The sequence below is a fragment of the Crocuta crocuta genome, unplaced genomic scaffold (assembly GCF_008692635.1).
Source record: "Crocuta crocuta isolate KB4526 unplaced genomic scaffold, BGI_CrCroc_1.0 scaffold931, whole genome shotgun sequence".
Classification (NCBI taxonomy): Eukaryota; Metazoa; Chordata; class Mammalia; order Carnivora; family Hyaenidae; genus Crocuta; species Crocuta crocuta.
In genome coordinates, this window is record NW_027527834.1 from 265,703 (window position 1) to 279,254 (window position 13,552).

General features: G+C 46.3%; 1 protein-coding gene across 1 annotated transcript in view; it reads right to left on the reverse strand.

Annotated features, from left to right (window-relative positions):
* Positions 1 to 13,552, reverse strand: part of BACE2 (beta-secretase 2) — a gene marked incomplete at its 5' end in the record, with an annotated part of 58,234 nt that overhangs the window by 9,912 nt on the left and 34,770 nt on the right. Inside the window, one exon of the mRNA XM_077778641.1 lies at positions 9,337 to 9,505. Coding sequence (XP_077634767.1) covers positions 9,337 to 9,505 — 169 coding nt within the window. The remainder of the gene's footprint in view (positions 1 to 9,336; positions 9,506 to 13,552) is intronic.

Genomic DNA, 13,552 nt, shown 5'->3' on the forward strand with positions numbered 1-13,552 from the left:
TTGCGCCCTGCCAAGTGCTAGCTGGCACCGAGAGATTCCTCCTACTACAAGACATAGAAAAGATGATAAACTCGTATTTTTAAATATGTAGATGAGCCCCAAAATAGGTCCTAGAGCTGGGGATCCAAAGCCCAGGGACGGGGGGAGGGGATGGGCAAAAGACTTGATGCCACCACCATGGGGATGGATGAGAGAGCCTGGTTTGCTGGCAGAGGAAGCCGGAATCCGCCTGAGGTCAGAGGAGCGGAAGGGCGAGAGAGAGTCTCCTGTGAGAAGCAGGGCCTCCCGGCCACCGCCCTGAGCAGGGCTGGCATCGAAACGGACACAGCTTGGCACAGAAATCCTCAAGTTCTCATCGCCTTGCACTCAGCAGAAACAAATGCAAAATTGGTTGATAGTAACATTTTTATAACCCAAGGTACGCTGAATTCTCTTCCAAAGGAAAAAGAAAAAAGCTTTCCCACTAAAGATAAGCTCACAACAAACAGCTGCAAACCAAGTGAGAAGAAAATCCGCTGCAGGAGAGGAGCAGACGCAAAATCAAAGAGATCAGCTCTCTGTAAATGGTAGGAAAATAGAGACTCTGGGAGAATATATAAGAGCAGTGTTTAATGCGACTAAAAACTCACTAAAATACTAACACAGGTTTTTTACTCAGGCGGATTGAAACGTTCATAAAGGAAGATAAAATTAAGAAATAACAGCAGGGAAGTTTCGAATAAAGAAGACTAATGAAAAGAAACTGAGGTGCCTGCGTGGCTCAGTCAGTTGAGCATCCAACTTCAGCTCCAGTCATGATTTCACCGTTCATGGGTTGGAGCCCCATGTTGGGCTCTGTGCTGACAGCTCAGAGCCTGGAGCCTGTTTCAGATTCTGTGTCTTCCTCTCTCTGACCCTCCCCCACTTGCACTCTGTCTCTCTCTCTGTCTCTCAAAAATAAACAAACATTAAAAAATTTTTTTAAAAATATGACTTTAAACCTAACAGCCTTAAAGCAAAAGACTGACATATTTAAATACATAAAAGTACTTTTATAATAAAATTCATTATCAGCAAAGTTTTTAAATACTGTAGAATTGAAATATGGATTATAGTTATTTTCCTCCAAATAGTTAATTACTCCATTACACCACAGAGATTCTACAAATCAATATAACAAACTAAAAACCCAACAGAAAAAAAATGGGGAAAGGATATGAGCATGCAGTTCACAGAAAATGAAAAAAAAAAATGGCCTAGACACATCAACTCAACGTCACACATAGAAAGTAATATAAATTAAAACTACATGGAGATAACCTTCACCCATCAGACTGGCCAACTTCCCCAAAGCGTGACAACAGCTTGTTGGTGGGGCCGACTGGAGAGTCCGGCCACCGGGTATGTCACTAGAAAACTGGTACAGCCACAGGTATAAAAGAGTACGACCTCCTCAGAAGGCAAGGTGACAATACCCGTGAAGATTACAAATCTTGGGCCGCCCGGGTGGCTCAGTCGGCTAAGAGTCATGATCTCACAGTTCGTGAGCTCGAGCCGCACCTACATTGGCCTCGCTGCTGTCAGGGCGAAGGCTGCTTCAAATCCTCTGTCCCCCTCTCTCTGCCCCTCCCATGCCTGCACACTCTCTCAAATATAAATAATCATTAAAGAAAAAGATTACAAATTCTTACATTCTAATACCCTTTAACCCAGCAAGTCTACTTCCAGTACCCTAACCTAGAGTTTTGCTTTCCTATGTGCACATAAACACAGACAAAGGGTATTCCCTGCAACACTGTTTATAACAACAGGAGACTAGAAACAACTTAAATCATCAATAAGGAATTGATCAATAAAGTAGAGAACAGCCATGTAACAGAAGATTATGACTCTCAAAAAATAATGGGGGGTCCGCCTGGGTGGCTCATTCGGTTAAGTGTCTGACTCTGGCTCAGATCATGACCACAATCTACAAGTCTGAGCCCCGCCTTGGGCTCTCTGCTGTCAGTGCAGAACCTGCTTTGGATCCTCTGCCCCCCTTCACGGCTCCTCCCCCGCTGGTTCTCTCCCTCCTTTCCTCTCTCTCNAAGTCGGACGCTTAACCGACTAAGCCACCCAGGCGCCCCACATGAAAAAAATTTTTAAAGATGAAAAGCAATCTGTACCTACACATATCATGGTGAAACTCCAGGAAGATTAAAAATTTAACGTAACTCTGAACAGCAAGCAGAGAAAAGAAACAGATGGCCATTTAAAGTACGACACCTGAAACTGACTTTTGACAGATGTAATATTGGCCAGAAAATATGGAAATAGCATCTTCAAAACACTAGGAGAAATTGGTCACCCTAGAATTCCACACATAGTTAAATTATACTTCAAGAATTGGGGAAAAGGGGCGCCTGGGTGGCTCAGTCAGTTAAGTGTCTGACTTTGGCTCAGGCCATGATCTTGGGGTTCATGGGTTCAAGCCCCGTGTTGGGCTCTGTGCTGACAGCTCAGAGCCTGGAGCCTCTTTCAGGCTCTTTCAGAGCCTCTTTCAGATTCTGTATCTCCCTCTCTCTCTGACCCTCCCTTGCTCACTCTGTCTGTCTCTCTCTCTCAGAAATAAGTAAAAACAACATTAAAAATTAAAAGAAAAAAAAGAATTAGGGAAAAATGAGGGGTACCTGGATGGCTCAGTCAGTTGAGCATCCAACTTCAGCTCAGATCATGATCTTGTGGTTTATGAGTTTGAGACCTGCATTGGGCTCTGTGCTGACAGCTTGGAGCCTGGAGCCTGCTTCCGATTCTGTGTCTCCCTATCTCTCTGCACTGCCCCTGCTTGTGCTCTGTGTGTGTGTCTCTCTCTTTCAAAAATAAACATTAAAGACATTTTTTTAAGAAGTGGGGAAAATGAAACTTAAATCCTAAAGTACAGTCTTCAGCCTAAGTATAACTGCCGTGTCATAATCTGTTTATCCATTTTCCTTTGTTGCGCTTTGAACTGTTTTTAGCTTGATGAAAATGGCGGTTTCACGCAATACTGTAATTACTGAATAATGTCCTTCAGTTTGTTTTATGAATAAAGCTGCTTCTGGTCAGGTCTTTGGGTGGAGAACACATTCATTTCCACACTGCATATACCTAAGAGTGCAGCTGCTGAATCATAGAGTAGGAATACGTTTAACATTAGTAGAAAATGCCAAACCGTTTTTCCATTTATACTAAACGATTCCAACAAACTGAGAATCCCTTAACTGAGAGTTAGAAGGGAATCCCACAAGCCTACTCCATGTACCAGACTACAGGACTGCATTCACAGACAATCCAAGTGACTCTAACAACTATTTTTTGTTGATGTGACTGGATAGAAGATTAATATACAAAAGCAAACCCTGTGTTTCCTGTATACCAAACAAGCAAAATAGGTATCTAAGCAAGAGGTATATGCGTAAGACCTTCTTGAAGGAAACCACAAAACTCTGTAGGACATAAAGGAAGACCTAAACAAGTAGACTTAGCACATTCATGGGGGAAAAGACTTGTATAATAAAGATTTGATTTCTTCCCAAGTTACTCTATAAATCCAGTGCAGTTCCAATCAAAATCCCAACAAGTTCTTCAGACATCTTGGCAAGCTGAATAAAAGGACAAAAGTAGCCAGGACCATCTAAAGAAGAATAAGGAGAAGAGTTGAGCCGCTGCGGGATAGTAGGTCTCATTATGACTACAGATTTTAAACTACATGTTATAGCACAGGGTCAGGCAACTACACCAGGGGGATAGAAGAGAATGTTCAGAAATAATGTATCCGGGGCATCCAGGTGGCTCAGGTGGTGGAGTGTGAGACTCCTGGTTTCTGCTTAGGTCGTGATCTCATAGTTCGCGGGTTTGAGCCCCACGTCCAGCTCCACATTGACAGAATGGAGCCTGCTCGGGATTCATCCCCTCTCTCTCTCTCTCTCTCTCTCAAAATAAATAAATAAACTGGAAAACAAAAAAGAAAAAATAGATCCAGATATACATTGGGTCTTGGTATACAAGAAACATGTTATTAAAATTATTTAATTAGTTAACTTGAATCTAAAACCAAGCCAAGTTTACAGAAATGTGAGGTTAAAGGAACATGTTAAATGATACCATTAGGAAAAATCTAGACAAATCTAAACAGGATATATGCTACAAAACAAATGGCTTTCGGGGGGAGGGGGGGAAGAACAGCTAAGAAAACCATTTTTGTGATAACTGAGGAAATCTGAATATGGCCTAGATATTACATAATATTACAATGTAAATATTGTTAACTTTTTAGAAGTCATAATGGTATTATGGTTATATACGAGCCTGTCCTTATTTTTAAGAGATATTTGTGGTGAGGTATCATGGAGTAAAATGTCATGATATTTGCAACCGACTTGCAAATGGCTCAAATAAGAACTACGTACACACATACACTAATATATATCAAAATATAAAAATTATTAAATTTAGTCTTTTCTGTATATTAAAAATTTTTATACTAAAATATTGAGACTATCAGGTGAAAATGTATTTATTCCATAAATGGTGCTGAGAAAACTGACTGCCCTTATAAAAATTAGATTCTTACTTCATACTATGAGAAAATGGGGGGGTTATACAGTATCTTAGCGAAAAAAACTGTTTTCTTAGATTAAGGAAAAATTTCTTAAATAAGGTACAGAGTAAAAGCCATAACGAAGAGATTTGTGCACTTTATTTCACTAAATCTAAATGTAAATAAGAGACAATAAAAACAAAAGAAGTCGAGAGACTAGCAGATATTCACCACATAAGCCCCCCAAAATTAATGGACCAAAAATTAAGAGCATGTAGCCATCGGGGCACCTGGGTGGCTCAGTAGGTTAAGCAACCAACTTTGACTCAGGTCATGATCTCATGGTTTGTGGGTTCAAGCCCCCACATCAGGCTCTGTGCTGTCAGCTCTGAGCCTGGAGCCGCTTCAGATTCTGTATCTCCCTCTCTCTATATAAGAATAAACATTACCAAAAAAAACAAAACAAAAAAAAAAACAAAAACCAAAAAAAAAACATGTAGCCATCAATAAAATAGATGGTAGAAAAGTGTCCATAAGCTATTAGTAGAAAAATTCACCATAAGAAAAAAACCTCAGACACCCCATCAATATCAAAAGTTGTGTCATCTCAGAAGTAATCAAACTGTGACCCTATGTCACACATACAGATTGGCAAAAAGCAAAAACAAAAAGAGAACAAATATAATACAATACTTTGAGGGACTTACTCTTATGTAATTCTGATGGTCCAGCTACCTGGAAGACAAATCTGACAGCAGCCAGTAATGCCGAAGGCTGGCAAACCAAAGCATCTAGAAATTCCATTTTCAGAAGATCTCATTCACAGGTGGAAAGATGTTCGCTGAGGTATTGTTGATGATTGCAAATATGCGTAACGATGCAGAAGGTAATCGAGGCAGGACTGGGTAAATAATCTGGGTACATTCATACAATAGGATACTGTACAGCAGCAGAATGGGTGACCTCATATCAGCACAGAAAATCTAGAAAATGTAATGCTCAGCAATAAAGCAGGTTGCAAAGGATGTATTGTATATACTACTATATAGCATTCATATACATTTCATATTTTTTAATAATTATTTTCTTAAAATTTTAAGATGTTTACTTATTTTTGAGAGCAAGAGCAAGAGAGAGAGCAAGCAAGAGAGCAAGAGAGATGGGGGGGGGCGAGAAAGAGGGACACAAAATCTGAGGCAGGCTCCAGGCTGTCAGCTGTTAGCACAGAGCCCGAAGCGGGGATTGAACCCACGAACCGCGAGACTGTGACCTGAGCTGAACTCTGACGCTTAGCCAACTGAGCCACCCAGGTGCCCCCATATACATTTTAAAACACCGAAAACCCACAACCAATCAACCAACCAACCAACGCTGGTTGTTACAGTGGAACTCCCTCACAGGTATATGGCAGACAGCTTCTAAGGTGACACCAACGATCCCCGCTCCCTGGTATTTACTTACATGTTATCCCCTCCCACAATGCACCACGGTGGTTCTGCGCAACCAACAGAATAGGGCCGAAGTCACAGTACGTCACTTTCAAAACTGGTTGGGAAAAGACTGTGGCTTCTGTCTTGGGGGCTCTCTTACTCCCCGGAATCACTTCCTCCCGGGTGACCACATATGACTGGTCTTAAGTTATTTTCAGGGAAGCCTGGTGTGAGGTCCAAACGGCAAGGAATGGAGGGCTCCTCCCACCCACCACGAGAGTGAGCTATCCAGACGCCCCTCCAGCCTCACGCGAGACCCTAGACCAGAACCACCCAGCAAAGCCACTCCTCGATTCCTGACCTTCAGCACCTGCACAAGGTCACAAAGTGCCGCTAAATTGGGGGCTAGGTTGTTACCAAGCAAGAGACAACTAATGCAAGGTACTCATAACTATGTAGTGAAACGTAGAGTGTGTAGTAATTATAAGAATATACACCAGCTTCCGGGTAAAGGGTAACTCGGGGGAAGGCAATGGGGTGGGGCTTTAACTAGATTTTCTGTGTTTATGACAAATCTTTGAAGAAAATATGACAAAACGTTAGCATTTGTTAAATCGGGGTATTCCAAAAGTGTGTACAAAGCACATGACTTCCTGTGACTTAAACCATTTTGTTATTTAAAGCATGTTATGAATTAAAAATGAACACTTTTCAAAAGAAGAAAAAGCGGTGTCTCTCTTCCATTTGACAGCGCCAGAGGCCACTGTCTGATCCTAACTGCAGCTTGGACAAAAGTAATTACTTTAATGGCTAAACACTTTGCACGGGAGAGGAGACGTATCTGCATATATTCCCACAGCTGGTAAAATCAAATGTTTAAGTGCCAAAACGCTAAATATACATTTTTCAAAACAGAAAAACTTCCCTAAGCGCACCTACAAAAAATTCATGTTGAAATGCAGGAATGGATGTCACTTTGCCTGGAGATGCTTAATATTCAACTATTTCCAACAGCAATTCACTTAGGAGACATGGTGAACACGCTCTCTGCGGTATTAAGTGGCCCATATAAGGCTGTTGCCACGGTAGCCTCTACTTTAATGGTATTTGACAAGAGAGCAGAAATTGTGAGGAAAATTGCTTTAGTGCTTAGTTCTCTGGGTTGTAAGAAGTAAAATATTCACAGCCAGGAGACAGAGCGGCATCTCAGACCTTGCAGTCTCAAGTGGTGCCCGGAGAACGGTCTCCCCCAGGGACATCTCACGGGCTAAAACCAGTTCATGCACTCGGAAAGGTAAACGTGATCTCCAGAATTCCAAACCTGTTCACCAGTGCAAAGTCAGAGGGATCTGTGGTAGTGGTTAAGAAGATATTTGCAACAATCAAATATGTACATGGGTTGTTTTTTTTTTAATGTTTATTTGTGATTTTGAGAGAGCGAAAGAGACAGAGCATGAGGAGGGAAGAGCTGTCAGCACAGAGCCCGATGCAGGGCTCGAACCCACAAACTGTGAAATTGTGACTTAAGCCAAAGTGAGATGCTCAATAACTGAGTCACCCAGGTGCCCCTGTTTTTATTTATTTTTAAGAGACAGAGAGAGAGTGCAAGCAAGGCAGACAGATGGTGGGGACAGAGGATCCAAAGTAGGCTCCATGCTGAGAGCAGAGAGCCCAACATGGGGCTCGAACTCACGACCCGTGAGATCATGACCTGAGCTGCGATCAGATGCTTAATTGACTGAGCCCCCCAGGCGCCCCTGGGTGGTTTTACTTAGAGAGCACGAGTCGAGCCAGTATTCTGGATGTAAAATTTTCTTTCCCTATTTCTCTTCTCCTTGTCTCCAAATTGTCATTTTACCCTTTGGGAATGCCAATGTGTCCAAGCAAGGCTGTGACACATCACTGACCTGCTTTCTTAACGAGGATCCCCATCTTGTGACCACGATCCGAGTAGTAAATAAGAACTGAAATCTCGCCTCCAGAATAAACCAGCTGCGATCATCTGACACTTGCCCATACACTTTCCTTCCATTGGTTTTAGATCCCAGGGAAGGTGTGGCTCAGGGTCGAAGGGACCAGCACAGTTAGTCTCAGCCTCCTTGCCTGTCCGGTCACTACGCCTAGTGTCTAAGGATGTTTGCATCAAATCCACACCCCTCCACCCCTGCACTGCATGGTGTTACTGTATTTCACTCCAGCCTCTGATTTTCTTCTCTTCTAGCCCCTTGTTGTCCATTCTTTGGCTGTCTCACATTTGCTTGTTTTTTTCCTCTCCCTCGGCATGTGAGCCGCCAACTCCGAATCAAAGTGCCAGGATTTGTGAGTTCCCGGAATCCTGCCCGGAAGCACGGCGGCGCCTGGCCACTGCCGGGTCACGCGCGCTCCATGCCTCCCCGGAGATTCCATCTCACGCCCACGTCTGGCACTGGCCTTGTCCACACCAGCCTGGGCTACTGCCAGGCGTACCCGACCCCCCCTCCTCCCTACTGTGCAGACACCCCATTCTAGCACACTGTTCATCTACATGCGTTTTCGAGCTTAGGGGGATGACCCACCCATCAACTCTCCTGCCCTCTCCTGGTCCCTCAGAACCCCAGCCCGAGTCTCAAGCTCAGCTCTGCAGAACAATGCTGCTGACTCACCCACACACCAGCTCTTCAAGGGCTTCTAGGAGAAAAACACGTTCCTTGATCCCATTAGGTTAGGATTTCAAGAAACGGCAATGATAAGCACGGACTTATTTCATAATAAAGATTTCTTTCAGGGAAAGAAAAAAACACAGCTTGTCCATGAATCTTCTTTATTTATTTTGATTCCACAGCCAAAAAACCTGTAATTTTTCCCCAAGGCCCCGTATGGTTTATCCTACGGTGTGAGATACAATTTTTTTTTCAAATGTTTATTTATGTTTGAGAGAGTGAGGCAGAACGTGAGTGGGGGAGGGGCAGAGAGAGGGAGACACGGAATCTGAAGCAGCTCCAGGCTCTGAGCTGTCAGCACGGAGCCCGATGCGAACTCATGGACTGTGAGATCATGACCTGAGCTGAAGTCGGACGCTTAACAGACTGAGCCACCCAGGCGCCCCTGTGAGATACCATTTTAAATTTAACATGGAAGAGAACTAAAATACTAACGTCTAGCAAGCATTTCCCACGTGCCGAGCACAGGACTGAATGTTTTCCGTGGATGCCTCACTTGTTCCCGCCACAGCTCTACAGTACGCCTTGCTGGTTAGACGGACCACTGAGGACAGGCCTGCATTAAACAATTCAGTAGCAACGGACCCATCATCAGGAACTGCTTCCGAGCAAGTGAACGGACATGGGGCGCTCCGACTAGGGTTCTCTGTCCGATGCCAGCACCGCTTACCTGCACAGGGGCTGGCTGCAAAGCCCACCCTCTTCCGCGCTCTGTCAAAGACCACGTAGAAGCCCTCCATCACGGTAGCACCGATCACCAGCGCGTTCGTGGAAGGTGAAATGCCGAACCGGTAACATTCGTAATTCAGGCCAGCCCCCATCATGGGCTGGATGTAAAGCTGTTTAAGACGACAGAGCAAACAAGCAAGGCATGAGCCGGGCAGCATCACAGAGCTGAGGTCACACGGTGTTCAGAACCCCCGCCTCCCCGCCCCCCAACCAGGGTCCTCGGGGAAATAAACAGTGGGAAGGGGTAGGGGGCGGAGGACACCACACTGCCATCCAGAAGTTGAGATCACACGCCGGTGAGAAACATTACTGAGAGTGACAGGGGCGTGTGCGCCGCCTGTTAACCTCACAGGTGCACCGACAGAGATGTCCGTCTGTCCGTCCAGCCAGCCAGCCGTTATTTACAGAGCCCATGGCTTGGCTTAGATGCTGCCTCGGAGCTGGCCACACAAGGCTGAAGGACACCTGTGCCTGCCCCCTGGAAGCTCCCCATCTAAGGAGGTAACTGGGGGACAGGAGGGAATGCTCCAAAAGGCCCTCTACGGTAACGTCAACCAGCGAACTCTCCCCCTCAGACCTCTTCCTTCCCTTGCTTCCGAGAAAGTGTCTCTCTTCTTCCTTCCAACTCACTGGCTGCTGCTTCCCGGGCACCTATATTGGGTTTGCTTCACCTCCTTCCCCTGTAAGCAGCAGAGAACCCCAGGGCGCTGGCCTCTTTCTGGTTGCCCCCCCCCCACCATGACCCATGTGGCCCCATGACCCTAAGCACACCCCTGGGCCCTATGCTGACCCCGAATCATGACCTCCAAGCACGCTCTTCCTTCCCATTCACACTCAACTGGCATCTCTAATATTAAAAAAGCAGAACTCCTAACGTTTTCCCCAAATGTGCCTTCTTTTCAAGGTCTCAGTAAATCCGTGATTCACCCAGCTCCTCAGGCCCTACACCACGGGGCCAGTAGCTCTCTCCCTACATGGCAGGCCTGCCTTTGAAATGGAATCCGATGTGCTCACTTCGGCAGCACATATACTGAAATGGAATCCAAATGCAATCATCACTCTCATCCCCATGGCTACCACCCAGTCTGGACCATTAGCATCCTCTTCTCTCCTGAGCAACTGCAAAGGTTCCTAAGTGGCCCTGGGACGCCGTCTTTGTCATCCTCTGTCAAACGGAGCTTAAAAAGTAGGCAGCAGTGCAGAGGCAGGAGGGTTTATTCCCTAGGTCGAAGAGAGAGAAGCCATCACTCTCTTGGAAGAAGGTCTGCACTCGCTGACGGCTATGCCCTGCAGGGGCCACGCCTGTTCAATAAACACAAACATGGCCCTTGAGGTCCTGGGGGGAGGGGTACGCCCAAGAGGAAATGAGTCAAAACATAAAACAATCAGAGCGCAAACCAATGTTGCATCAATAAAGAAGACTCCCTTTGTTTTTTAACAGCAAAGTATTCAAATGCAGGCAATGGAGAGAATGCAGTGGCTTTAGTAACACAAAATACCAAACATTTGGAAAATAAAGCATTAGATTACAGAATGAGTAGGCAGAAGGACTTTCTTGTTGAGTACCAATCAGCCTGAAAGGGCAAAAGCAGGAAGATTTGGTGGAAAAGGTCCCCTGGGCTCCGTGGACGGGAGGGGCGTGAGGGGTGGTGGTTTTCAGAGGGTGCAGCAGGGCGGGCTGCCCAGGGAAGGAACAGCTGGCCTCCCGGCTGGCATCCCTAGGGGAGCAGGAGGCAGGACAGAGCACCAGGAGTGAGGACGCGAGAGCAGGAAAGAAAACCGGACGTCATGCTGCAGACAGTACACGATCATAGGGACCCCCGAGGAAGGTGAACATCACACTGCTCTGCTCAGTGCCGAGAAGGTGAGAGGGAGGCGACCAAGGACAGAGAGATGGCATTGGCTACTAGACTCGGAGCAGGTGCTATGTCCGGGGAACAGTTGCAGTTAGAACCCTGCCCGACTGGTTTGTCTGCAAGCCCTGCTTCAAGACAAGGAAGCATTCTCAATGTTCTTGATGTTCTTCGCTGTGCTCCAGGACCTCGGGAAGGGTGACCTCAGCAAGGGAGGGAGCGGTGCTAAGTGATCAGCATCAAATGAAATGCACAACTTCTCAGGATCAACTTACATTAGGCAAAGGCAGGGAATACACTTACCTGCCACCAAAGCACCGTCATCTAAGGTTCCGTAAGCAAGCCCGAGGAAAGTACGTGAACGCGCACACACGGGTACACACACACCACACCCCCACCTAATTCTATGCTAAGACCCAACCAATCGTCGCATGTCCTGTAACTGATAACACCACTACAAAAACACGCAGACTAAATCTGTATTTCTTCTTCTTCTCCTATGTACCCCCAACAACTTCCAGGGAACGTTCCAGACCGTGGATGCTAGAACATGCTGGGAGAGTGGCAGTATTGCTAGCTCTCAGAATAAACTGTCTGCCTCAAACAAAAATAGCACAAATAGACCGATCAGTGGTAGACTGGAATTATTTACATTTTTAGGGTTCTGGGGAAAAGAAAATCAGAATTTGCCTGTGGGCTGGGGTTGGGGGCCGCTTTTGAAAACTGGCCAAAAAAGACTCAGCCCGTGTGTTTTTGGAAAATAGCGCCAGGGACAGACAGAATTTCAGAGAACTGCCTTGGACACAGCTCTTTCCTGCACGAGCCAGCATACGCCCACCCAGTACTGCTGATGCCAAAGGTCTCAGGCAGGGGCCCCCTGTTCTAAAACTTTGGCAACGAGGAGCCCTGACGGCTGCCCTAAATGTTAGGAAGTGGGGGAGGGCAGGAATATCAGGAGATGACGCCCCCAGCGCTGACCCTGAGGGGTGTGTCGGTGGCACATGGAGCTTGTCAGGTTCTCAGCAGGTGACAGTTCACAACCGCCCATCCAACTGCCTGCCCTGAACAGAACAGGTTTTCCCCCAACTGCCTGTTTTCTTTGCTTCTTAGGAATCCTGCTTCTGGTCATGCCATTTAGTTACCATTACGCGCTCAAGCTAGGATTCAACTTCAGTTACAAACCTACACTGATGACATGATGTCTACCTCTGGAAGGGTGACCACAATTTAATCCTAAAGAGCCATTATTTTGAAGATTCAGAAAACGTATCCCTGTCATAACACAGTGAAAATGCCTTGGGCAAGCATGAGGAACTTTCCTTTACGGTTAAAGGGACAAACAGAAAAACGGCGAAGCGATCTGCTCAAAGTTATGGTGTGAGTCAGGGGCAGAGTGGAGAACAGAACGCAAGCCCTGGGCTCTAGATGTGTGTCCGCTGTGAAGCTGTATTTCTCCGGAGGCTTCCAGGCTCTTCCCCTGGAACCCTCCGTTCCTGGAAGGCATGTCGCCCCATGTAAGGTTGAGAAGGAAAAAGGCACTATTACCACTGCCTTTTTCCTTCTGTGGTTACTCCTCCTTCCCTACCCCGATTCCATCCTTGATCCCAAATTCACCAAATCGCAGCAAAGGCACACTGATTTTCTGTCTGTTCACAACAGTTATTAGGCACAGGCCACCCCAGTGCAGTCATGGAAGAAGTCTGCGATCTCAAGGCTCTTATCTTCAAGAAATTAATGTAACTGAGGCAGAATCGTAAGAGTGTGTGTGCGCGCTTTTAAGAAAAACAGAAGCCAAATGAAAAAGGCAACTGCATAAAATATACCCCACAGATATAACCGCGTGCTGGGTGAGGAGACTAGAAAACACGCATTATGAGTCTGAAGGGCAGGCACACAAACGGGTTATTCTGCTCAGCAGAGGGTCAACAAAGGAGGTGTTGTCTGAGCTGGATCTTGAAGGATGGGAAGAATCTGGATGCGCAGAGGGACTGGGGAGGAGGGGGCTCTCAGGCAGGGAGGTGGCAAGAGCAAGGGTTGGGGATCAGAGCACAAAGCCCTAGAGGACAATGACTGGTGCGCGGTGGGTCAAGGGCGCAGCAGGAGGCAGGCTGGAGGGCGAGGAAGGGTCCGGTGAGGACTCAAAAGTCACCCCCGAAAGTCACCAGGAATGAGGACGTCGGTATGCAGGGAGTGGGGAGTCATGGGTCACGGCAGGGAGAGCAGGTTCAAAGCCGCCACGTAGATCATTTGGCAACATTTGTAAGGGGAGAAAGAATGGGGCTGGGGGAGAAGGGAGGTCCCATG